The 25,927-nt window shown below is 39.7% G+C and overlaps 1 protein-coding gene across 1 annotated transcript in view; it reads left to right on the top strand.

Annotated features, from left to right (window-relative positions):
* Window positions 1-267: 267 nt before the first annotated feature.
* The window catches only part of LOC146167003 (fatty acid synthase-like), a 32,414-nt gene continuing 6,754 nt past the window's right edge, over window positions 268-25,927 (top strand). Inside the window, exons 1-30 of the mRNA XM_083385180.1 lie at window positions 268-434; window positions 1,875-2,027; window positions 2,687-2,860; window positions 4,697-4,904; window positions 6,312-6,445; window positions 6,569-6,666; window positions 7,069-7,276; window positions 9,365-9,580; window positions 10,066-10,230; window positions 10,785-10,972; window positions 11,199-11,388; window positions 12,163-12,392; window positions 13,931-14,149; window positions 15,073-15,355; window positions 16,287-16,475; window positions 17,103-17,345; window positions 17,488-17,668; window positions 18,349-18,698; window positions 18,919-19,092; window positions 19,709-19,903; window positions 20,377-20,543; window positions 20,907-21,074; window positions 21,389-21,501; window positions 21,671-21,815; window positions 21,902-22,094; window positions 22,892-23,042; window positions 23,661-23,959; window positions 24,325-24,447; window positions 24,841-24,997; window positions 25,478-25,582. Coding sequence (XP_083241306.1) covers window positions 305-434; window positions 1,875-2,027; window positions 2,687-2,860; window positions 4,697-4,904; window positions 6,312-6,445; window positions 6,569-6,666; window positions 7,069-7,276; window positions 9,365-9,580; window positions 10,066-10,230; window positions 10,785-10,972; window positions 11,199-11,388; window positions 12,163-12,392; window positions 13,931-14,149; window positions 15,073-15,355; window positions 16,287-16,475; window positions 17,103-17,345; window positions 17,488-17,668; window positions 18,349-18,698; window positions 18,919-19,092; window positions 19,709-19,903; window positions 20,377-20,543; window positions 20,907-21,074; window positions 21,389-21,501; window positions 21,671-21,815; window positions 21,902-22,094; window positions 22,892-23,042; window positions 23,661-23,959; window positions 24,325-24,447; window positions 24,841-24,997; window positions 25,478-25,582 — 5,549 coding nt within the window. The 5' untranslated portion in view covers window positions 268-304. The remainder of the gene's footprint in view (window positions 435-1,874; window positions 2,028-2,686; window positions 2,861-4,696; window positions 4,905-6,311; window positions 6,446-6,568; window positions 6,667-7,068; window positions 7,277-9,364; window positions 9,581-10,065; window positions 10,231-10,784; window positions 10,973-11,198; window positions 11,389-12,162; window positions 12,393-13,930; window positions 14,150-15,072; window positions 15,356-16,286; window positions 16,476-17,102; window positions 17,346-17,487; window positions 17,669-18,348; window positions 18,699-18,918; window positions 19,093-19,708; window positions 19,904-20,376; window positions 20,544-20,906; window positions 21,075-21,388; window positions 21,502-21,670; window positions 21,816-21,901; window positions 22,095-22,891; window positions 23,043-23,660; window positions 23,960-24,324; window positions 24,448-24,840; window positions 24,998-25,477; window positions 25,583-25,927) is intronic.

Raw genomic sequence — 25,927 nt, 5'->3', positions numbered from 1 at the left:
TTGAATTCTGACAAAGCTTATTTACGAACAAAGTCTTCCAAACCGCCATAAAACGCGCCACAGTCAATCGATGTTCGCATGAGCAACGCCTGTTGAAAAACCAAGGCAAAGCTGAATGAAATCTGACCTAGAGTTACCCCAAATTGGTGGCGACGTTTGACCGGGAGTAACCCGATTGCGACGTCATGCCGGTCGGCGCAAGATCGCACCACGTTCGTGAATATAACAGGCTAAGTTCCCAAAATCGATTCACATTTGCCATCTCAACGTTCGAGGGAACGTTAAAATTGGTTTTGTTAAAAAAATGGATGAAATTATATGCCTATCAGGTTTGGCCGGTCGCTTTCCGGAGTCGGAAAACGTTGAAGAATTTTGGCAAAACCTTCTGTCGGGAAAAGATTTAGTCACAGAAGACAGCAGACGTTGGAAACCAGGTAAAGTGTAATTTTACGTTTTTTTGTAAGTAAGAAAGTCCCATTTTATTTTTTTCTTATTTGACAATTTTTGTTGTTTTGTCTCTGGTAGTTAGCTTGCTTAAAACCTACCTAAGCAAATAGCGCAGCTTAGAATTTCGGTAAATCCATATAGCTAATGCGATTTGTTCATTGGTTAAACTACTTGTTATACAAAATAACAGTTAATTTTTTGGGACTGTCCTAGAATTCTACCACATTTTCGTCCGGGGGGTTATTTTGCTGACATTATTTGGGTAGAGTTAGCCTTTGGTTTCGGGTGGGTCATGTATTGTTATTATATTTATTCTCCTATTATTTATGTCTTCCTTGCAATTTCATTTTTGACAACCTGTTTCGTTACTGTAAAAAAGTAGTAAGATTCTAGATCGCGCGTATTTTTTTTTTAGTTTAGTTATTACTATCAGACCTGTTTCAGTATGTAATACATTTTTAAATCATTTTTGACTGGTCATAATAACAAGTAGGCCTACTGTAGACCATTCGAATTGACAAACGTTTTGTTGCATTATAGTGAACTTAATGTTGGGAGTGATGTTTTACCATTCTCACGTGAAAAACTATACCACACCCAGACGGCTTTGCTGCTGTGCTTATTGGTAGTTCGGCTTTGGCTGTCACGTAATGTTGTTCACGTGCCATTACGCCGCCAACTCGTTTTTTTATAGTTTGACCGTCTATGCAAAGTACGAGTTCTTAACGTGGCGTGGTATGGTAGCCAATAACGCAACTAAAACATAATGTACGGTTTGATTAGTTTGTCATTGAAACAGTTACCACAAACTGCGCAGTACAGATGGTAGTCATTTCTGTTTTACCTTTTTTGTGAGTCCATTTATCGTAACCCAGCTGGCAAAATCGCATTGCGCGCCTGTTACGGACAATGGGTCATTCATGGCAAATCCCAGCTGGAAAATGTTTGAAATTGCAACTAAAGCAAATAAATTTAAGTTTGCGACAACATTTAAGTTATTGACGCAATTTTCGTACATAAAAACATATAGTTACACTTACGATTTCAAATATTTTGGAATAAGAAAATCACGACACAACCTTTTTAAAACAGTTTAAAACGTTATTCCATAACATTTCCCAAATTGCGATGGTTTAAATATTTGTGTAACGTTTAATTTGACAAAAATATAAATCCAACCTGTTATAGCCTGCATTAAAAACCAGCAGAAAACAGTCTCTAAAATTAACAATCTCCGCCATAATACACATTTTGTGTCACTTCGTTATCTGTCTTGTCTTGCGATTCGCCAATTGTTGATTTAAAACAGAGTAGGTACAATACAGATATTTTTATCTCAATTTTTTTTATCTGATATTTTTTATCATTTTTTATCTCTTAATTTTGAGACAATTGCCTTACGGGGAGCCTAATGCTTCGTATTAAAGGGTTATGGGGCCTTCCGAAGCGAAATGGAAAACTGAAGCAGCTGGACAAGTTCGATGCTTCGTTCTTTGAAGTTCACCCGAAGCAAGCAAACAACATGGACCCGCAGCTGAGACTGCTTCTAGAAGTTTCCTTCGAAGCAATTGTAGATGCAGGTAAAGCAAAAATGGAAACAAGAAAGCAAACCTTATTTACTTACAGATAGTATACACATATATTCAAGTACTGTCATTAAACACCACCTTTTTTCTTTAATTTCTTGAAACATAATCTTATTCAAAATGCACCAAATCCCAGTGTTGTTGTAAACAAGTCGTTTTTAAATTAATTAAGTCCCAGTCAAGTCACGTAAAGTACATAATAAGAGCAAGTCAATTCCAAGTCAAGTCTGTGTCTTAAAAATTAACGTTAAACTACTTAACCTGATAATAACCAAACTGAAAAAAAAACGCAACCTATAGCAAGCAAATTGTTTTATGTCCAAAATGTAAGATAGACAACAGATTTTATATAAAAAAGGTTAATGTAAACACTTCATTTCAACCCAAGTCTTTGTCGAAAAGACTAAAGTCAAGTCAGCCCTTTATCCTAAAGGCTGAAATTAAGTCAAGTCATTTGAGAACAGTGACTGAAGTTCACTAAAAGTATAGTCATTGACCTAAGTCATTACAACACTGCCAAATCCTATTACGTTGTTCAACAGTTTTGAAGTTGTTTAGTGTTTATTTGTCGTACTTTTGTAACCACAACTAGCAACATAATAGCCAAGTTTGTAACCACAACTAGCAACATAATCTTCGCACTGTAAACGCAGGCATAAGCCCCAGCAAGTTGGCGGGCAGTCGAACTGGAGTATGGGTTGGAGTAAGCGGTTCTGAATCGAGAGAGGTTCTGTCCAGCGATCCTGAGACATTGGAAGGCTACGGCATGACCGGTTGTACCACTTCGATGTTTGCTAACAGACTCAGCTACTTTTACGACCTCAAAGGTATCTTGCTTGCGGTAGCTTTTCAATGAGGTCGATGGTGTTCATCCCATAGGAAGGTCTAATCCCCGTCTATAGTTTGGGTTAGGGTTGTCCTATAATAATGGTTCTGAGCCGATACCCGATGCAAAATGTTAGTATTGGTATTCGTCCGATACTAGGCTTGTATCTTTATCACAGGTACATCTTGGTGTTACGGTAAAATACTTCGTAGGACAGTACATTCACCGCAATTTGCGGTTTGCAAAAACAAGCAATTACTTTGCGCCTATATTAATCAATTAAACGAAGGAAAATTTAATCTGTATGTAAACACAATACACTTTTTTGTTGAAAAATAATAGGCGAAGACAAGAAACAATGGTCAATTGCTAAGCATCATATAAGGCTAGATAGGTTTAGGGCATATTTACTTTTAACGACAATTTGCAAAAAAACACAAGATGCTTTTAGGTTGGGAGGCATTTAGCTTGTTCTGATATTTCAAGTCTCGTTCGAGTGTACTCGCTTAGTCTAAAACCTTCTTATATGCGTGGTTGTGTTTTAGTAATTGTGGTATAATTTATACATAAAACAAAAACCAAGGGAAGCAAGGCCTCGGCCAATGTTTGTCATCAATATAGGGTTTAACTTAAAATACATTTCGCGTGACAGAAGTTGCGAGATAATCACGTGACTGGTCTAACCACAGTGACGTAATGTCAGCTGTTTCACGCAGGGCGGCCTAGCGTAAAATCAGACCACTGGAAAATGTCATTTGTATTCACATTTCAGTTGTATTCACGTTTTGGCGTCACGTATGCGACGACATATATCGTCTGGCTTTAACCAAACCGTATTAAAGCCAATTTTGCGATCGGATCCGAGCCAGAGTGGTCGTTTTCGGTTTTATATGATCGCTTACAACCTATTAGCCAGCGACCCGCGTTTATTTTTTGCACGCTAATGCTACATTTAATGTTAGCGAAGCCAAAATTCGCTAGTTTAATTTGTATGTTAAATTTTTCATATGCATCTCGCATAGCATAAAAATTATCTGGGAATATAGGGGGAAGGAAAGACTGTTTAACGTTTCCACGAATTTAATAATGCTGTAACTGTAACGGTTAAAAACGAATTTCAAGCATACACAATGTTGCCCAAGGCTTCCAAAAGATCGACGATTGTAACTTGAATTAATTTTTATGAAAAATAAGCACTCTATAGCTTGAAATGACATTCCTTTTATTTTTCCTACGAAACTAAAAAAATGGTAGTTAATTCCTATAAGGTAACTTTAACACTAACCAATATATAGTTTCATAACTCTATATTGTCCCTACAAACTTACCCTATACCCAAATTTTATAATCACGACCACCTCGAACTATTATAACGCTTTAAGTCGTATCCCTCCTGTACGCAGCACTTAACGATAAAAATGCCCTTGCAAGGTCCGAGCATACATAGTTTCATAACTCAAATGTCCCTACAAACATACCCTATACCTGGGTTTTATAATCGCGACCCCCTCGAACTATTATAACGATTCCAAACGTATCCTTTATAAACACTTAACGATACAAATGCCTTTGAAATGGCGGCTCGACTTGATGACCGTAACTTAGGTCCGTTCGCTGTCCTTGTGTTATTCCTTATGCTCTTTTTTAAATTGTTTGCAAAGCAGAAAAATAAATTGAGTCTTGAATCTTTGAAAGGTCCGAGCATGTCGGTGGACACACGGCGTCTGGGCAACGCCGAGTATTTTATATAGTTTGCATAAAGCAGTTTGTGTAATTTTCGCACGAGGTCATATTGTTTGTTAAACTTTTCATAACCAACCCAACAAATTACTCGAAGGTCCGAGCATGTCGGTTGACACGGCGTGTTCGTCTAGCCTCCTGGCGCTCCAGATGGCTTGCCAGTCGATCCGGGAGGGACACTGTGACGCGGCTATTGTGGGCGGCTCCAACCTGCTGCTGAAGCCTCAGTGCTCGCTGCAGTTCCAGCGCCTCAACATGCTCTCGCCGGATGGGGCGTGCAAGTCCTTCGACGCTTCGGGCAACGGGTTAGTTGTGATGTTGTTATTTTTTGTGTTATTTAACATTGTGATTAGGTTTTGTGGCGAATTTTGACCTTTCAGAATTCAATGCGATTTATTAGGTGGCGTGTTGACAATACAAATAGACTTTAGAAATCCCCTTATTCCGGTCCAAAAACTCTTTTCTTTAAAAAGTTGATTGCTTCTTAAATATACAATAACATTTCAATTAGGCATTGGACCGCCTAAAACTAGTTCACGGATTCCCAAGGGGTCCATGGACCCCGATTAAGTACCCCTGGTCTAAAGGCTATAAACTTTAAAATTTGCCAAATTAGAAAAAAAATACTTTTAATATTATATTTTCATTTTTCTGGATATATAGGTTACGCGAATATTGCATGAAAACTCCGAATGGAACACAAATAATAAAGTTTGGAAATCAATCAGCACATACTAACGCAAACTTTAATTAACCTAAGAACGTTCCACAAAAGAATATTGACGTCGCCAAATGGCTATTAGTATTTTTATGATTCTAAAAACATTGTTCGTAGCACGACGTAATAAGAATATCAAAGCCCATACAGAAGCAGGTATCATTTTGAACGTTTCGAATAACTCTTTATTCATTTTCAACATCGATGTTGAAAATGAATAAAGAGTTATTCGAAACGTTCAAAATGATACCTGCTTCTGTATGGGCTTTGATATTCTTATTACGTCTTACTACAACCTCCAACCATTATGCTCCATTGTTCGTAGCAATTGTTAAACAACGCGACTGAAGTGCCAACGTGCAAACTTCAATTATTTGGGAGTTCCACCAGTTTATGTTTACCATTGCCCGATCAGCTTTATTCAAAGGCAACTAAAAATAACCGCATATAACCCCTGGACGCACAGGTTAACACATCGTAACAACAAGAACATGTTTAGTTGGCCGGCAAACAGGAGATAACGTTTCGGACGAAAAAGTTACATTACATTTGACAAACACAGCCGGCTTTCAAGGCCTTTTGCGCTCTCCTATCTCAAACAATTTGTGTGGCTGTCAACTCTTCTCTGAATTAGCGTGGTACAGTTAATACGCATTTTTTCATGACCCTTCAAGTTTGCTTACATTCAACATGCTTTGTTTCCATTATTTATTTTAACCAATGGTTCTCCCATACGTTTCCAGCTTGCGGTGCTCTCGATAAAAAGCAGTCGCGACGTTTTTTGAACCATTACTATACTGGGCAATAGGTCAAAACGACCACATTTTTAGCAAGCCAATAAATAGTTGATGGGATTAAAGGCGCACATGAGAACAAAAATTAGTTGTACGTTTTTGAATTTTCAAGACACATTATTTTTTAAAGAACTGAATTAAATTATGATTTATGACTAATAGTTTTTAAGCGCTTTTAAAATGTAAATTTTTGTATCAAGGTACGCTAGATCCGAAGCCGTGGCCGCCATTTTCATTTGCAAGAAAGGAATGACGTCACAAAGTTACTGTGACGTCGTTCACGCCAAGACCAACACGGATGGGCGGAAGAAAGAGGGAATCACTTTTCCTTCAGGTAATCTAACCGTCACAAACTTGGTATTGTTGAGTTATCTTTCTATTCAAAAAATAAAATAAAAAATACAACAACGTTACAAATTATTATTAAACTCTCTTTTATTTGTTAAACTTATTCCAGGTTACCAACAAAGTCTGCTGCTGCGAGAGACCTACGCAGAGTGCGGTTTGAACCCGCAACTCCTGGATTACGTGGAAGCCCACGGCACCGGCACCAAGGTGAACGCATCTTGTTAACCATATAAACGGATGTTTTCAACGACTTAACCAAAGTTAAATAACGTGTTGCCACTATAAGCTGCTTAAAGCCAATAAAGAGCGAAAATTGAGTTTGTGGGGGCAGGAGTTTTAAAATAAGGGAAATTTTTAAGTAACAAGCTTTCTATTTTATGCCCCATAAAAATGTGGTCTTGCTAAAGCAATGAGCGTTTCCCGAGACCCAGGTCCACCTCAGGTTTAGGTACCCCTCGCTGGCTAATTATGATTTATATGCGCCGTCCCTATATAGATGGTCCGATTGATTCAAATAAATAAACGAATTACAGAAAAATAATACGATTCACAACCTATATCAAATATTCTCGCCTTTTAACTGCGAACCTTTTGTGTGCTCTCTCAAAGGCGGGAGATCCCCAAGAGCTGGGCGCCATAGACGAGGTAATGTGCGCAAACCGGGAAAGTCCCCTACTCATCGGCTCGGTCAAGTCCAACATGGGTCACAGCGAGCCGGCCAGTGGTCTCTGCGCTGTGGTCAAGTGCGCGTTGGCCGTCAAGTCCGGCACCCTGCCCCCCAATCTGCACTTCGAGGAGCCAAACCCTGACATTCCAGGTATGTACTAACATAATGCCAAAAAACAAACAGACCCGCATAACGTATTATACGCAACCTTTGTCTGCGGCTCGCGATTCAATTTAGAACTACTTCTAATTCAAATACATTCGGACTTATTTGTAGGTTTCAGTATTACCTTAGATCGGGCCTGTACATTTAGAAATGGTACAAAGGCCGCAACAAACAAAAACAAAATCGGCAGACCGCATAGTGAACTTAATATAACTAACCATTATAACGTGCCTATAATAGGCAAATTGCTGTAGCCGAGTTACAAAAAAATGAAAACAAAGCTCGTGTTTCAGTCATTATGTTAGGAAATCTCATTTTTATTGTTTATGTATGGCCCCGTATAAACCTGGTTTATCCTCTGTGTTGTACCATTGCAGTGTCTTCTTTAAATACGTAAACCAGAATAATATTTTGATGTTACAATTGGTTTCAAAGCGCAGTTTGTGAAAACTTCATATTATCCATCACAATTCTCCACACGTTAATAAAAGTGCTGAATTCAAAATACGACTAGCGACATGAAAAGTTTGCCCAGCACTCCTTGATTAGGCAACCTTTAAATTATTATTTCCCGCTATCAATCAATTCAACTGACGCTTGGCTTAACTATGCATATTGTTGTTTTTGCTAAACATTACAAAAATTATGGGTGATCAGGGAATTCAAGCAAGTACAAACAAGTAATAAACCGAAAGTATTACATCGTTGGCCGAAACGTGTTGTGCAGGCCTGTCTTATTGGTAGTTGGTTTGACCTAGTTTAAACCCGACATCTCATGGTCGAATATCTCGCATTGTACACACGTAACAGTTGTCCCATCAACTTTATAGTAAACGGTCGCGATATACAGTGAACTTTAAATCAACCCGCTGTTTGTTGTTTTTTGCCTTTATCCAGCATATGCCTTTGTTTTTTATCTCTTTTTGAAGGTTGCATTATAAGCTGCTGATTAGGGTGCTGTCAATGTGATTATCGGAATTAAAATTGCCATACAAAGCTAGACAAAGGCTGAGACGCCTTTCCCGTAAACCTATGGGTCGACCTAATGTACCGTAGAGCGTCGCATAGATGACTTTACCGTAAACATATTGTTTGCCGAACAAAGGCGCCATTTCTAGGAATCCTTGATTGGCCAACCTTGCAAGATTGATGTAAATGTGTGTACAGGGAAATATTCTATAAACTATTACAGGCTTTTAATAAGGTCATCGGCCTTTAGGCGTCCACCGTACAGTCGGCGTGCTTCACCCTTAATAAAACGATGCCTTATGTGCTTTACCCTTGCGGACAGAGAATGTTCCAACTTGATACAGAGAAAATGAATAAAATAAACCTAATCGAATGCCTGAACATTCAGTTGTTTCCAATTAACCTTATCTATGCCTTTTATGTTAACTCAACTATATTCTGTGATGTACGTCATTGTTGTTTAAAAAAAGTTACCCTGGTACTGGGACTCAAACGAGCATTTAACAACGCTACACACTCTAGTAAAATACAAATTGTAAACGTTGCTAAAATCTTTATCTATTAGTTTTAAACTCATGGCTCCTTCCAAGAGCAACCATAAATTAAAAAAGAGCCGCTTGCGCTGTGATAATCAGTAAGCTAGTACTCGGTAAGTAACTACGTATTAATTTCTTTTCTGAAAAAACAACACAATTCCTATTACAAACCGTAACCCTTGCCTTCCTGTGGAGCCACGAGCATGCAATATTTTAAATTTTTTTTAGATATTCTCAAGTTTGTGGTTTTCAATATGACTTTAAAAACTTCATTGAGAGGTTTCGTCGTGTGTTTTTCCGAAACGTAAGTACGTTGGTTTATTCGAATCAGTAATTGAAACGAAGAAAGGAAAACAGTTGGCGATATACAGGGCGAGTAGGGGCCATAAACGGAAACAAATAATTAAACTGGCAAATAAACGAATAAGAAATACAACGAGGGCGGGGTCCTACAAAATGGGAAAATGTACGTGAAAGAAAGAAATACAATTGACAGAGTGACACAAATTGTTAAGATCCTACACAAGATCCACTGCTCTGGAACTTATCGGTTATTTGTTGCATATAGGTCTCACAGAAGGACGCCTGAAAGTTGTAACGGAGGCCACAAGTCTGCCAGCCAACGCACTGGTCGGAATCAACTCCTTCGGATTCGGCGGGAGCAACGTACACGTCATTCTACGCTCCAGTGAGCACGAGAATCGTGACGTAATGCGTCCCGTTATGACGGGAGATACCCCGAGACTTCAACTCTTCACGGCAAGGACAGAAAAAGGCCTCGAAGGTAAATAGCGGTGCGCTCATGTCGGACAGTTTCGCGTTATTTTACAGAAGGCGATAATTTTAACAAACATAAGCGAAGCAAACCAGCACCATTTTTAAATTTAAAAACAGCGGTTTCACGAAGTTCACGAGGAGATTTCTCCGAGCCATCTATTACATTGTTTTTCAACCTATGTCAACTTTTTAAATTCTTTCAGTATTTTACATTTTAAAGAAGCATGATTTGATAATACCAATTTTAATATAGCTTGAAACTTGAAATTTTGAATACATTACGGCGCCGCAAGTTTTCATAAATTTTCAAAGGGCGTCGTCAACAAAATGTTTGGGAACCTCTGACCTACACAATTGGCGTTCGTCAGAGTGCCATCTGTGATTAATAATTTTCCTGACAGCAACAGTTATAACATCGCCTCGTTTGATGGGACTTATATATTGCCAGTGGTACGCTTCTTCAAGTTTTTCTAAGCTCAAAATTGCTTGCAGAAAAACTGCAAAATGCAAACAGCCTGACGTCACCTGGTCTCTGGGACATTCCCCCCTTGCTGCATCCGCATCGCGGTTATGTCGTCACAACGAAGGACAGTGACGTGCGTGTGAGCGAACAATACAAAGCGGGAGCCGGTTCCGACGTCTGGTTTATATGCTCCGGTATTTTATTTTTGTCTGTTTTAATTGTGCAGCGGACACATCTTACAGTATTGTAAACCGTATTAATTGTTTATCTGACAATAGCACATAGGCTTTGTATGTCTTTTACTATTATAGCTCAGTTTCTTTCGGCAAAAATGTAAGATATATTTTTCGATAAATTATGCTTCCAAATCGTGTTTTGTCAATCATGTTTTTGTCAATAAATATGAAAATATGCATTGTTTGCATCCATGTATCAGAGATGTATAACTAAACTATTATTATGCCCACCAAGACAAAGCTTAGGTATTTTTCCTCTTAGCCACGTTTAGCTAAAGTTGCTGACTGTAAATTACGCTCTTGAAATTTCTACCCTAATCATGTAAATGAAGTAAACACATTTATTGTTGACCGGAGGTCATGAGTTCGAACCTCACCGCAGGCTAGTCGTTTTTTTCAGCCTGGTCTTGCTGCACTATAATCCTGGTCAGGCTAACTGATTTCGATATGCTTTGCCGGAGATGGCACAGTTTATTTAGATTTAATCATGTGTTTCACGTTACATTTACCAGGTATGGGATGCCAGTGGAAAGGCATGGGAGTCGATCTCCTTCGTGTCCCGATTTTCTCGAAAGCGATCGACAGATGCAATGACGCGTTGCGCTGTTATGACGTCAACGTACGTCAGATGCTCTTAACAGCTGGTGACGTCACGTATGAAGATTCCATCAACGCATTTGTCGGATTGGCGGCCGTACAGGTCTGGTAGAGGTTTATTTGAATCATTTAATTAATAAATTTAGAGTCAAATTTGGAAAGCTGATTCAAAAAACACTTAACATTATTTAAATTGTTAGCTAAAACTTACTAAAAAAAATTGTATTTTTTGCATTTGAATTCAATATTTGCCCAACTACCGCCCAAATTACACTGCTAGAAACGCCAGTGAATATTTATTAGTTAAAAAGACTCTCTATTGTCCTCAGGTGGGCCTAATTGACGTTCTCTCGTCGGTTGGCGTGAAGCCGTCGGGCATCATCGGTCATTCGGTGGGTGAGCTGGCTTGCAGCTACGCGGACGGCTGCTTGACTCTCGAGCAAACACTAAAGGCAGCCTACTTGCGCGGGAAATGCATTAAGGAAGCTAGTCTGCCTAACGGAGCAATGGCAGCTGTCGGTAAGATTTTGCGCCACTACGAAATTTGAATACAGCTTAGTAAAGTGCGCTTTTCAAATTGGGTTCTGGGACCTCTATGAGGAAATTTCAAGAGGTCCACTATGGTCTAATTTTGTTGACATACAAGTTAGAGCTGGAGCCAATTCTTAATACTGAGTTTTCGTAGTAATAAAATGTTAATAGTATATATAAAGAAAAGGTCTAGATTCAGAAGGTATATAGCACAGTTCTTAACACACACGTGGGAGCAGGTTTCATTAGTATATATGACTACTGATATGGTCCTCAATTATTAAAAAAAAAAAACGGCACTAGACAAAAACACTGGCCAATTCACATTTATCGCTGTTCCAAGTATCGTTAATTCTCTCGGTTCGTTTATCAACCTATAGTTTGACAGCAAGAATAGATCTTGCAGATCTCTGATTTAAACAATACAATAGCTAGTAAAAAAAAATTATTTTATTAATTCACCACAATTTTATTTTGAGGTTCTGTCTTATATATTTTTATTGATATTATGGCATTCATTCCAAACTGACAAATAGTAAACTATTTCCGAAAGTAGATCGCTGACGATACTCATTAAAGTTAACGTTATATGAATTGTTTTGCTATTTATATTAAAAATGTGGTTCACTAATAACCAAGTCAAAAAAAAAGTTAGTGTGATGTTTCATTTTCGAATTTTAGCCTTCATTTCGAGCAATAATTATACAGTACATTAGACACATGCTTAGCACAATTTCTGTATTTTTTACAAAATTATTACAGGTCTTTCTTGGGAAGAATGCCTCAATCAGTGTCCACCAGGTGTCGCCCCTGCGTGCCACAACTCGAGCGACTCTGTGACCATCTCGGGGGAGGCGCTGGAGGTGCAGGAGTTTGTGACGTCACTGAAGGAGCGCGGCGTGTTCGCGAAGCTGGTGAACACGGGCGGGATCGCGTTTCATTCGAAGTTCATGGCACAGGTTTACCCGACCTTCATCGAACAGCTTAAGAAGGTTCGAAAATGTTCTATTACGTTTTGTGTTAAGACACAAGCATTCCAGGTGGGCTGATAGATGTGTACACGTATATGGTAATTGGTAGCGTGTTTAGTTAACTCAGTGTCTCCCTAACTTATATTTTCTTTTCGGGTTAAGCCGTTTTTTACCATTACAAATGGCATTTTAAAAATAGCCATTAAACATTACAAGCTATTGTTAGTCTCGCCCCCAATGACACAACCAAAGGAACACGCTCATGTTTATCGTGTAATATATCCCGCAAGTAAATAAGATATCTTACCGATCAAAAACTTACATCACTGTGTGATTAACATTACAAGTACTTTGTCCAAAAAAGTCAAGTTAAGTAATTTTACCCGAATTCCTTAAGTCAAGCCAAGTCATTTCAAAATACTGACTTAGATGCACTTAAGTCAGGTCATTACGACAGTGATCGGTTGTTTTGAGTATTGTGTGAAAAAAAATGTATTACACAGTCTGGTTGGCTCGCCGTTGTAACTCGAAATGGCAAGTCTTTCACTCGTATTTTTTTGTACCTGTCGTTTGTAAAAGCCACTAGATAATTTTCGACATTTCCAAGTGGGTTGTGTAGCAGGTCACAGCAAGCTTGTGTTCAGGGCTTTGGAGCAGTCGTAAATGTTAAACGGCTCCGGCTCCAGCTCCGGAGCTCTCTTTTATCATAGGTTAGCTCCAGCTCCAGCTCCAGCTCCGAAGCTTATTGATACCACTGCTCCGGCTCCATTACGTCAAAAACTGAGGCTTAAGGCTGAACGCTTAATTTGCAATATCTAGCGTTTGAAAATATTCACTAACGTAACACCACAATGGTTAGTTAGAAAAGGTGCGCCAAAGAGGCAACAATTCCTAATTTTGTGAAGAGTTGCTGTTAAATTATGTGAATTCAGCTTTTAGTGGAAGGCTGGAAGCATTGCATCTTATGAAATACATCGGAGCCGGAGCTATTTTTTAGACAACTGGCTCCAACTCCTGCTCCAGCTCCATTTAAATTTCACGTAGAGCTCCGGCTCCAGCTCCGGCTCCGTTAAAAATGTACGGCTCCACGCTCCGGCTCTGGCTCCAAAGCCCTGGTTGCGTTATTACTTTATTTTGCTTAAATCATTTGACCGTGCATTTAAAAGATTTGTCGGAAAATCGTAAAGAAAGCAATGCACAACTGATCCAAGGAACAAACACTCGAAATACATGACATGTACCTTGATTCAGCCTAAGCGGCGTAGTACTGAACAACTATTACGACTTAATACTAATATACCGGGTGCTGTCGGACCAGTTGGTTTTTTAATCGATGGAGACAAATTAACGGGATGTTTTTGGCAATATCCTTTTCGTTGGCACCTGGATAAGCCTAATTCTCAATATGATTTCATCTAGAGCTAAGTTTATATATAACTATTAACCAAGTAAAAATGCTAATCGTTTTTTTTATCTTCCTCATTTTGATATGTGCTATGTTACCAACATATCTTCCCCTTTTTATATGCGTTTAAATATCTCCCATATCTAAATCACAGATCATACCTGATCCGAAAACCCGCTCCTTGAAGTGGATTTCGACGTCGGCCGACAAGAAGATTCCCAGAGACACGGATGAGTGGAAGCGATGCGTGGCGGATTGCTCGGCTGAATACCACGCCAACAACCTCTGCAAGCCGGTCATGTTCCATGACGCCATTAAGAGGGTGCCGGATGGCGCAGTTGTGCTAGAGATCGCTCCACATTGCCTCATGCAGGTGATTTGAAGCGAAATGTGGCGAGTCCATTTGTCTTGAGGGTGGTTGACTGCTTTTTTAAAGGACTGAATTTTGTCAAAACAGTTAAGAACAAACGTAGGATCACACTAACCCGTTCTAGTGGGTTGATTTCTCAAATCTCGTACTCCCGGTACTTAACTATGTGCCAGCACGGCATTAAAATCGAACGAAATTGTATACATTTTTATTGGAAATGTGGTCCACTAGTGAAACAAAACAGACTGTTTGTTATCCTTGAACAGTTACCTTTTTTAAGCGATGAAATAATCTCTAATTTTTTTGGCATGTGGGAAAAATTGTAAATTGTATTCTGACCGTTCTTATACTGCTTCTACATTGTATTTTGTCATGTTAACTAAATTTAGGTTTTAGCTAGATGGTTTGAAAGACTTTCAATTTATGGACTATGTCGTAATTTTATTTGTAAGGTTCAGTTCGAAATTCGCTTCATGCATTTAAAAATCAGACCAGCAAGAAGACTGTAACAATGTAGAATCGGCAGTAGCTGCAGAAATATCAAGGCTGATCAGTGTGCAACTTAGCCTCCTAACCAAGTGGTTCTCAACCGGCGTTCCGTGGCGCCATGGGGTGCCATTTCTAATGCAAGGGTGCCGAGAGATATTTGAGAATCTTTAAGAATCTGATTTTTGATCAACTCTTACAACTTCATTATAAAGACTAAAGTGGAATAAATACAATTATAACTTCCTACGTTGTGAAGAGTTGATGTGTGTTGTTCCAGTTCCTTTTGTGATATTCTAGTGAATTACCTATACGAAAATATCTTGTAGGGATGCCGCAATCTATTTGTTATTTCTGAGGGGTGTCGTAAGCCATGAAAGGTTGAAAAACACTGACCTAACCATTTCACACAAATAACACAACGGCATTTTTTTGTTCAGGCGATCCTAAAGCGCTCCTTGCCGCCCTCTTGCGAGCGCGTGCGCCTGGCCGATCGCAAAGAGCCCGACGGCGCCGTGACCCTGTACCGGGCCCTCGGCAATCTACATGGTTGCGGCGTCGACCTTGACCTCCACGCGCTTCAAGGTCAAGCCTTGACACGTGACCTCCTTCCCGCGTGCGTCGACTGGGATCACTCTGCGTCCTGGTACGTTCCGAGCGCGGATGAATTTCTGAAGAGCGCGGGCGGCGGAGGCGAAATGCTGAGCGATCTCGTCAAAATAGGTAAGTGATGTTGACTACTTAAAATTTGTCTTTGCTAGGACAATTTTTGGGTAATACTCCCGAATGTATCTATATACGATTGTTTGCAAGTCATGAGTGCAAGTCTTACGGCAAGTTTTTTTCACTAAGTTTCTATACTTGCAAATCCCATGATCTTTGTGATGCCAATATAATAACTAACTTTTAAATAAATTACGTAATTTGGTAATGTCATTTTTGTAATAATTTGATTTTCCTGAAAGAAAATCCTGAATCCGCATTGGTCTGTTCTTTATATGCTCTTTTTTTATTTTCCTTTCTATAATTGATGTTTCCATACACTTATTTTTTTGTATAGCTGTCATATAAATTATAACGTCCTGCCCTATATTGCCTTGACATGGGGGTGACACTTGAAACTAATTTACTTAACGCTTTAAATGTCTTACAACCCTATTTCGGGCAAATCAAACATCCCAACCAAACCAAGCTATTTCCAGCCCTTATCCTGTTGTTGAAAACATAATTTCCTGCTTTCCTTTCATAAAACGACCTAGAATCCTGTTGCCAGAAACGTGGTGCATTCACTGCTCGGTTTGTATCGGTACAAATAGATTTAGAATATATTTAGACAGTGCATATAAATTTACGCATATCCCCATTGATATATAGTGATTGTTAAAACCATACGGAAATTCTATTAAAATTATAAAAGTGTTTTCGTCGAAAACAATCATGTTGCATTGGAAAAAAAACGATACTTGTTTTTTTGCTCGTAAACTCATTTTTTTATGTAAGTCAGTGTTTCTATGAGTGTCTACTTGGTTGTACAATATAATAGCAGGTTGTACAATATAATAACCTTTGTATATGGCCGTATTTGTCTTATTCTAAATAGAGTATATAATAACCGGTAACCTGTGTGCAGTTCGAATCTTTTTTTTTGTTTCAGACAAAAAAGACCCGAAGCAGTCGTACCTGTGGGGTCACGTGATCGACGGACGCGCCCTGCTCCCGGCCACTGCGCACCTAGTGTTCGCCTGGCAGACTTTGGCCAAGCGCCTGCAAGTTGCGCTGGAGGACGCACCCGTTCAGTTCGATGACGTGGCAATACACAGGGCCACCGTACTTCCCGAGTCAGGTGAGTTCTACAGGGAGACCAGCATCACCATTAAAAAAACGCTGTAATAAATTCAGTCATAATTTAAAACACTCCTAATATCATTGGATATTTCATTCGACCACACTGAACAAGCATTGACAAATGGCTGTTTCTCGAACCGGTCCTCTATGATCCTGTGTAGCTCAGTTGGTAGAGCGACGGTCCTGGTATGACCGGAGGTCGTAACTTCGAACCTCACTGCAGGCTAGTTGTTTTTTCAGCCTACCCTGCTTGCATACTTGATCGACAGATTCATTGAGTCTGCAATAGCTTTCGGTGTAGTAATGATACCTAATCGTTGTCAAAAAGCAGCTTCAGAAAGGCCAGATCACAGTTGTTAGCATACATATTTGTGTGGATGTTTCATTGAATACTGAATTAACCAACAAATATAAAAATTATTCAGTGATCGTCGAACTCCTTGTCCTTAGTTTTGGCGTATATTGCTTAACCGAGTGAGCTATCAAAAGCAATCCAAAAGGTGCTTGGTACAACAGTTTAAATCTAACAGTTGCTTTGCATATCAAACAAAATTATTTTGATTATTATTATTATAACTGGTAGCAACAGTTAATATATCTTATTTGACATCATTCTTTCTTACAGGCAAACTCGAGTTGCTGGTTCAGCTGGTTCCCTCCAGTAGAGAGTTCCGCATCAGTGAAGCCGGCAAGTTGGCCTGCTCCGGCAAGGTGGCGCTGTTGAGCGGCGGCGACATCGATCGTTGTGAGGATCTAGTCGAGAACGGCGCCAAGTTGCTACAGCGAAACGAGGTCTACCGCAAGCTACGATTGGCTGGTTATCAATACAAGGGAGAATTCCAGGCTATTTGTGAGGCGAATCAGTCGGGTAAGTCACTGAACTTGTTTAATTTTACAAACCCGGACAAATACGTTAACGTTTTAGGTGTCGTTTGTTGCTGTTTAAATACAATGAAAACGTACTTCCACAATAAAACGTTGAAACATAATTTGGCGACTCTACTGCGCAGGTCTCCGCGCATCCGTGACCTTCGCGGGCAACTACGTGACCTTCCTGGACGCGCAGCTTCAGATCAGCATCATCGGAGCAGCCGACCCCTCGCTACGACTTCCCACTAGGATCAGACAAGTCAAGCTGAAGCCCTTTCCTTCCGACACCAAGGAAGTTGTGGTCCCGGCCGTTGTTGACAAGTAAGTGGCTTTCCAGTTTTAAACAACTAAAAAGGGTTGTATGCTAATATATTAAGGTAAGCATTCGTGTTGTTAATCGCACCAAAATGCACCTTAAAATGTTAACTTCTTCGGTGCGGGTTTGAGTTGGCCGAACACGACTGATCAGAACGACTGTTGATTTTATAATACGTCGCTTATCGTGACAAGACGTTAATCGTGGGATCACCAAGAGCAAAAGCAATAGGAAGTTTCTAAAAAAGTATCGTCGTAACGTCATATAGAAAACATATTGTCACATGGGGCTTTTAAACAAGAAAACAAATTACCCCCAACTCAAGAGCTATTGCCTTTCTCATAAGCCCCAATAAAACAAGTCGCTTCTCAATGGTTGAAGATTTGGTGTGCGCAATTTCGACATGTTACTGCCAATTGCTGGCTTTATTGTTACGCACAGGATTTTTTTATGAGTCTTACCCTTATCACCTTAAGTTATCGGCCACCCTGCGTATCACGCCACCAACTGACGTCACAGTGCTACCCGGTGTAAGACAGAAATGACTCCTTTGCACAACCTCTGTCGGAAAGATTATTTCCCCCTCAAATTGAACCACTAAATAAAATTTTGACGATTTTGGAAGATATATTGAGGTTCGGGGTCATGGGTAAAACGTGGAGTTTTACCAACTTTACCTTTTCAGGATATCGGACTGCACCTTCTCATCAGGTCACGTGCTCGTCACGGGCCTCCACGTCACGAGCGCACCGAGGCGTGACCAAACCCGTCCTCTACTGCAGACCCAGGTCTTTGTGCCCAATACACAATCGGGACTATCCGAGCACGACAGCGCCCTCCAGCGGTACAAGCAAGCCACATTGGCTTATCTGGCTTCCAACATTGATGTTTTCGAGAAGAAATTAAAACTCGGAGGGTTCCAGTTGAACCGAAACGGAACCAAAGAGACACCGCAAGATTACGAAAAATACCTGAGCGCCAACCCCAATAGTTATCTGCTTCGGCTGTTGAAGGATTTGGTTGAAAATGAGCAAGGTGTGTACACCACATGGTGTATTAGTGGCGAAATTGACTAAGGAAAGGTTCTTTTTTGGCATTTTTTGTTATGAAAAGTTAATATATTTAAAGTTGAAAGAGGGAACACTACAACAATAGCCGCAATCCAATTTCAAAGTAACAAAACCAATCGTTTTCCTTAACTGGTTTGAAAACATGATCTGTCGATGTAGTTGCTTTGAGTTATATTTTCGTACAGAATTGAGCGAGCTGGTTAGGTCACGTGTTTCACTCTTGGGTGGTGATTGGCTACTCAACTACTGCACTTCCAAAGAAGATGTGCTGACGTCAGTAGTCGATGTAGTGCTGGAAAACGTTGGTGACGTCATTTCAATCGCGGAACTCCCAAATGTCATTCTGGAAACTAATCAAGGTATATAAAACAAACTATGAAGTTTTGCTCATATATAACATAATAAAGTCAGCAAAAATCGATTTAGATCTGTGTCCATTGAACAACAATGTGTCCATTGAATACTAAGTGCAAGTGTTATGTCGAGTAATAGTTAATAGGTCCCTGCTTGATGGTCTGTCGAATGACTGACCGTTACAAGTGCAAGTTTTAATTGTATTTGTAAAAGCAAAGCGGATATGCAAAGAAAGTGAAAGTCGTGAAACGATAAGGGTTTCCAAAGTGGTGGAAACGCAGTAGGTTCAATTGCATGTTTTCTCCGCCTTTAACGCCCATGCCAATAACCATAATCACATTCACAAACTGTGGTATAAATAAAATTGGCTGTATCAAGACTATAATCAGTGATTAAAAGGTGACAGCGGAAAAGTTAAAAAGATATCCGATAAAGCCAGTTAAAAGATAAGACCGTGTAAGGTAAAACTTGGAAAGAATAAGAAAACTACAAAAATACAACGAGAAAATATACTGTGCAACTCTAGCGGTTCGATGAAGGACCATTGTTATACTTCGAATATACTATTTCCACTAAATAAACAACATTAAATTAACCCTTGTAATTTTGATTTATTTTTAGATCTTTCCAAAGCGATTCGACGCCACCTCGACAACGCCCCCAACGTCGAGCTACGTCACGCGTTTCTAGGCGACGTGGCGTCATTGGAGGACGAGGATGACGTAATCGTGGCGTGGGACCCTGCTTCCGGAACTTCCCCACCACCTTCGTTGAAGGGCGTCAATCTGTTCCTTCTCAACCAGCCGTTTTCAAAAGGTATACCAACAAATTGCAAATTTGTTATATCTCATATGAACATGCGAAGTAAATTTTCAAGCAGGACAATGTGTTTGGAGAACTAACATGTAGTCCAGTGTTACCCAACCTTTGTTAAGTTCGCCACCCACTTGTGATATAAGTTTTATAGGGTGTCCACAATTACATATGACCGAACGAATGAACAAACTAATTAGAAAAGAAACAATGTTAACACATGCAGTCATGCAATTTACTATTATTGCGAAATTTGAGCTTGCATATTGGATATTATCAAATTAAGTCGAGGCTTGATTGGAGACAAGCTCACGTGCGTTTAACATTAAGTGCTTCCCTATTTAATAGAAAACTGTAACATTTAAACATGCTTTGCGACCAACTGGTTGGAAAGCACTAAAGCTGAAGTATCGTTTGCGCTCTCAACAAAAGGCCTTGCTGTTTTGAGTGACGTTGGTAATGGTTTTCTTTTTTAGGTAAAGATCGAGGATCGAATCTTCTACAGGGCATAGCTCCACATCTCGGAAGTGCTTTTCTCCTTTTTCACCAACAAACGAAACGGACTCTTTTCCATCAAATCACCGATGCTCTACTGGCAGGTGTCGACCCACAACATAAATGCGACTACCCGGATAGCGAGCAGGTAAACAGGGTTTGTTTTATTTGTTTAAAAAAAAATGTGTTACCCACCACCTAAAACAAAATTGAACGAAATAATTGGCATAGTTTGTGGTTTTAAGCCTAATGGAATAGTTATAGCAAACCATTGGCCTTTTTGTTACACAATACTATATTGCAAGATTTTATTTAAACGCTATATCATGAAATCGCCGATGCCTAATATAGTTTACTAAAATTTGTTTTTTAACTAATACAATTTACAATTCAAAAGCCATCACTAGTATGCTTTAGCTGCCTTTAACCTTAAAGTTGCATATAACCGAAACCGGTGGCGTTCAATATTGTTCACATTTTTATATCTCGTTAATTGCTTTTTAATTCAAAGGTGGAGTCTGAATTGTCGACGGCTGGTTTCGAGATCGTTCTCAAGAAATCTGCCGATTCTTTGGGCAGCAACTTGTATTTGTGTCGTCACAAGGTAGATATCTCGACAACGAAAACGGAAATCGTTGATGTCGGCTTGTCGGATTTTGGATGGGTGGAAACTTTGCAGGTTGGTTTTGAGGTTTAGTTCGTAACGTTTTTTTGACAATTAATGAAATTATAACCTATTTCAGTCGTAAGTTTCAACCATATGTAGGAATTTACTGGTGATTTAAGTATGCATAAATGAGTGATACAACTGTTCAATAGTTAGCTTCCGTCAAACCTTACTTGCTGTGTTACACCTGTATGTTTACTGTCCGAAGCAAAATCGGACATGCACTGGTTAGTGGTGTAAACCAACCAGTCTTATACCAGATATCTGGCGTTTATCGATTTTAAGTAGTTCAAATTGTTTCCGAACATATTGTTTGTATGTTGCAGAAACTTGTCGCGTCATCTCAATCTCCTGTTTGGCTTAAAGGAGATAAAAATGCCAACGGCGTAGTGGGTATGGTGAACTGTTTAAGAAAGGAACCCAACGGCAAAAAAGTCAGGTATGCGGTGTTCTTTTTTTTGGTTTTATTCACAGACTTATTGGCCCGCTTTAAAACCTCTGCTGGAAAATGACATAGCTAAAATCTATTTGTTTGATACCAAACAGATTTACTATAACTGTAAAGTTAAATTTAAACCGTGAAAATAAACATCCTTAACGCTGTTCAGGTGTATAATCAACGGAAGTCTGGACCCCTCTGAGAAATCACCGAGCAAATTAAGTGACGTCATAGCACGTGACCTCGCGGTGAACGTCTACCGCGACGGACAATGGGGAACTTTTCGCCACGTGAAAGCCTCCGCGCCCAATAAGGTTTGCCATTGTTACCGCATAATAAAGCGTGTCATTACTTGGGCGACACATTGTGTGTGACTCACGCGGTGAATTTTCGCGCGCAGGTGTCAACGACCCGGGGTTACGTGAGCGCGTTGACCCAGGGTGACCTCGCCAGCCTTCAGTGGATCGCGGCGGCCGACGACGGGTCGCGAAAGATTACGGAAAAGCAGCGCGTATATCGCGTGGCCTTCGCGGCACTCAATTTCCGTGACGTCATGCTCGCTTCTGGCAAGCTGCCATCGGACGCGATTCCAGGTTGGGAGAAAATCCTTTCTAATAAACCTATTTTAATACTTCGGTACCCTTTTTCTTCTAACGGCAGTTAACTTTGTCGTTTCGTGTTGACCAATAGCCGATTGTTACCGCATAATTCATTGGAATGGAGAAATCAAAGGCTTGTATAGTGTTATTTTTGAAAAACATATAGAGAACAAAGTATAATTTTTTACATACACAAAACAAAGTAGATTTTTGTTTATATTTCAAACCTTTTTCTATTGAGGTTATAGAAGCTTAAACTATACATAAACTATATTCCTACACTACTGAGCATAATCATATGTTTAACTAACTTCATTGTAATTTGCATGCTTTTCTCTAATATCCTAACCCTATAAATGAATTAAGGTTAATTTTTATCATCGGGAAAGAGTGGGTTCCAAGGGTTTTTTTATCAAGGTGACAAACGAGGAATATTAATTATGGATTGTTAATAATGTGTGATTATTAGAAGCAGTAACACTTCGATGTTAAATCAAATGGTAAACTTGTTTAATGCATGATCAAGAAAATACATTAGTACTAATAAAGAAAAGAAGCATAGATAAACGAAAACATGGTTTTAATACGAGCCACAACTCTCATCCATTTTTCGGATAAAAAAGAGCCACAAAAAACATCTAAGAGTTGCCGCAGTTTTCCCTCATGTGCTATATACATTTACTCTCCTTTGTTTTGCCTTTATTTACTTTAGGTGTATGCTTTGACGAGTAATAATTTGATGTTTTAATAATGAGTTTATCTTGATTAACTTATGCATGTTGCTACAATAGGCAACTGGCGACGATTCTCAACTTTACTCGGACTCGAGTTTAGCGGATATGACGTAAGCGGATCGAGGATTATGGGAATGGTCCCGGCGGAAGGACTCGCCACTCACGTGACCACCGAGCCGCGATTCACGTGGGAAATCCCCGAAAACTGGTCAGTTCTGACAATAATGTGGTCACTAAAAGTAATATCCTTTCCTTGAGGCTAAATAGCGAACGACGTATGTAAAATATCAAAAGATTCTAGGTCCGGGCAGAATTAATTTCAGGAGAAGTAAGTATAGACGGGATAGACACTCTCCGAAAACATGTTGATCAACGGCAATATAAATTAACCGCTTATTGTTAAAATAAGCCATTATTTCTCATAAGACCTTTTAGGTTTTTATCTAATCATGGTAAAAGCATTACCATGCTCAAAGGGTGTTATTTTAATTGTCGCAGTTGTCCGCTTTGCATACTCCGATAAAATAAGTTAAGTCAACGGGTGAGTATAATATCAGTTTAAAAGTTTGTTGTATATTGACTATTGGACCAAAATGTAGCAGATCACCGTGTAACATCCTTAGGACCAATCGCAATCTAATGGCCGACAAGGATTTTTATGACATGTAAGTCATTGACCATTTCACAAGCTCTGTGGTTTTACATGCGAGTGCAAGATAAGTCACAAAGTCATACTGCATAATCGCCAACAGTGCAACTTCAGAAGTAGCAGATTCAACATTTAACAAATCCACACCTACCATCCATTTATCACTGTGCGTTACAGGACAATGAGCGAGGCCGCTACGGTTCCAGTAACCTACTCGACCGCCTACTACGCGCTCCTGGTCCGCGGTCGACTGCGCCGAGGGGACACCGTCCTGGTCCACAGCGGCGCCGGCGGGGTCGGCCAGGCGGCCATAGGCATCGCGTTGAGCCGCGGATGCCGCGTCTTCACCACCGTGTCTTCTCGCCGCAAGAGGGAACACTTGATGGCGCGCTTTCCGCAGTTGAGCGAGGCAAGCTTCGCGAACTCGCGTGACCTCTCCTTCGAGCGTCACGTGATGAAGCAGACCAATGGGAGAGGTGCGTTTGGTTTGAGCTTTACGTGAGGTCGCCCGCCTAAAATCGCTGTGAAAAGCAGCATGTTTCTTCCTTGTGTAGTTAAGGGTTTATGGCCTTGTGTGTTTTAAGGGTTGGAGTTACTTGACGAAATTGGCAGCCTTACATTAAGGCAACCGGTTTTCTATTTTTTTTTCTACCCAATCGAGTATCGAAATAATGAAAGAACGGCCTAACACTAGGGATGTCCGATACATAACGTTCTATTGCGATACCGATACCCGATGTTTTGGACAAAAAGTATCGCGATCCCTTACGATACCAAATGACGTCAACAGCTTTGGCACTTTCTAATAACTACTGATGACTTAACGGCGATATTTCCCCAGGTGTGGACATCGTACTGAACAGCTTGGCAGAAGAAAAACTGGAGGCGAGTGTGCGATGCGTTGCTAAGCACGGAAGGTTCCTAGAGATCGGCAAGTTCGACTTGGCGCAAAACTCAAAGCTCGGTAAGTTTGTTTGGCCAATATATCAGTAGGGATACTAGTTGAATTGTCTACAACACCGCATTTCCCCCCTGCAATACATGGTGATTTCCTTAAGGATAAAAAGGGCCATGAAAATACTATTTTATTACCACATAAAATCTCAGCATTATATACAAGTCGTTACTGGCTACAATGCTTTTCTAATTTTTTTAGCTTTTAATATCATAAGTTAATATTTAAAGTAGACTTCCATTGTTTCAAAAGAAATGAGACTTTATGCATGCCTTACTAATAACGCTATGTTATTGAAATGTTAAGGTGTTTTGGGGGCTCTTGTCGCAAATATAGACGCAACTTCTTCTGACGCCCTAAACCGCACCAAGTGTAGTCGTTTAGATATGATTTACTTCCAAGGCATGTCGGTGTTCTTGCGCAACATTTCCTTCCACGGAATTCTGCTCGACTCGCTCTTCGATGACGACACAAACGACTGGCGGGAAACAGCCGACCACGTGACGGAGGGAATCCGAACCGGAGTTGTACGACCATTGGACACCACAATATACAAAAAGTAGGTCACTTTTAAAATAATTTAAGGTATTGCCTTCAACCTGTATAAAAGGTTGGTTGAGTAAATTTCAGTGATCAAGCAATTTCACCCGAAAGTTTGAGAGAAACTGTATATGTGTTTTCTTCCAGGTCGCATTAAACAAACTCACAGTGGTTTATCTTAAATAGTAGCATATCTATGTACTTTGCCTGTTGTTGTAATCCTTCAGATAGAATGCTAACCGTTGTGGTCAGTATTATTACCCGAGTGGGTAACACGTTGAACAAAGGTATGTTTATCTTAAACGAAAAGTTAGCTCTCGTTTTACTTGTTTGTGACCAGCACTCTTTGCCTAGATGACTTGGCAAGCTTCGGTTTACAATTGCTTAAAAGGCTTTTGTATCCTTTCATATTTTAGATAAAAGCACTGGCAGGAATATTATATTCCCAGCCCTCAGTTTACCCACTTGTATGCATTTTAATCCATTTTAATATAACCAGAAATGAAATCGAGTCAGCGTTCCGCTTCATGGCTCAGGGAAAGCATATTGGCAAAGTGCTCATTGACGTTGAAAGCGGAAACGACTCATTGGATGCAATGCGAAAGTAAGACTTTGTACTTTTAATCATACCTCTCGAAACAAAAAATATTAAGACTTAGGAAAACCACCTTTGGTGTTCTGACGTTCTTAATTTTGTTTTAGCAAAGATACAAAAAATTTTGTTCGCTACAAACTCGGAGACAACACCTAAATCAAGTGGTAATAAATAAATTGTGTATACGTGTTTCCACGTTTAATCCCTTTTATATATTGTTTTGGACAAAACTCGTTTCCAAAAATAACGCTGCCCAAACAGTGGTGCCCGTTTTTTTAATTTTTGGTCCGCTTAATAAAATGTAATTATTTTCTATTTCATTTTTACAATTGTACCCAATTTAACATTGTAAAC

Source organism: Ascidiella aspersa, chromosome 1, assembly GCF_963924565.1.
Source record: "Ascidiella aspersa chromosome 1, kaAscAspe10.2, whole genome shotgun sequence".
In the NCBI taxonomy this organism is placed as follows: Eukaryota; Metazoa; Chordata; class Ascidiacea; order Phlebobranchia; family Ascidiidae; genus Ascidiella; species Ascidiella aspersa.
The sequence above is the reverse complement of the archived record's forward strand: the minus strand, read 5'-3'. Positions and strand labels throughout refer to the sequence as shown.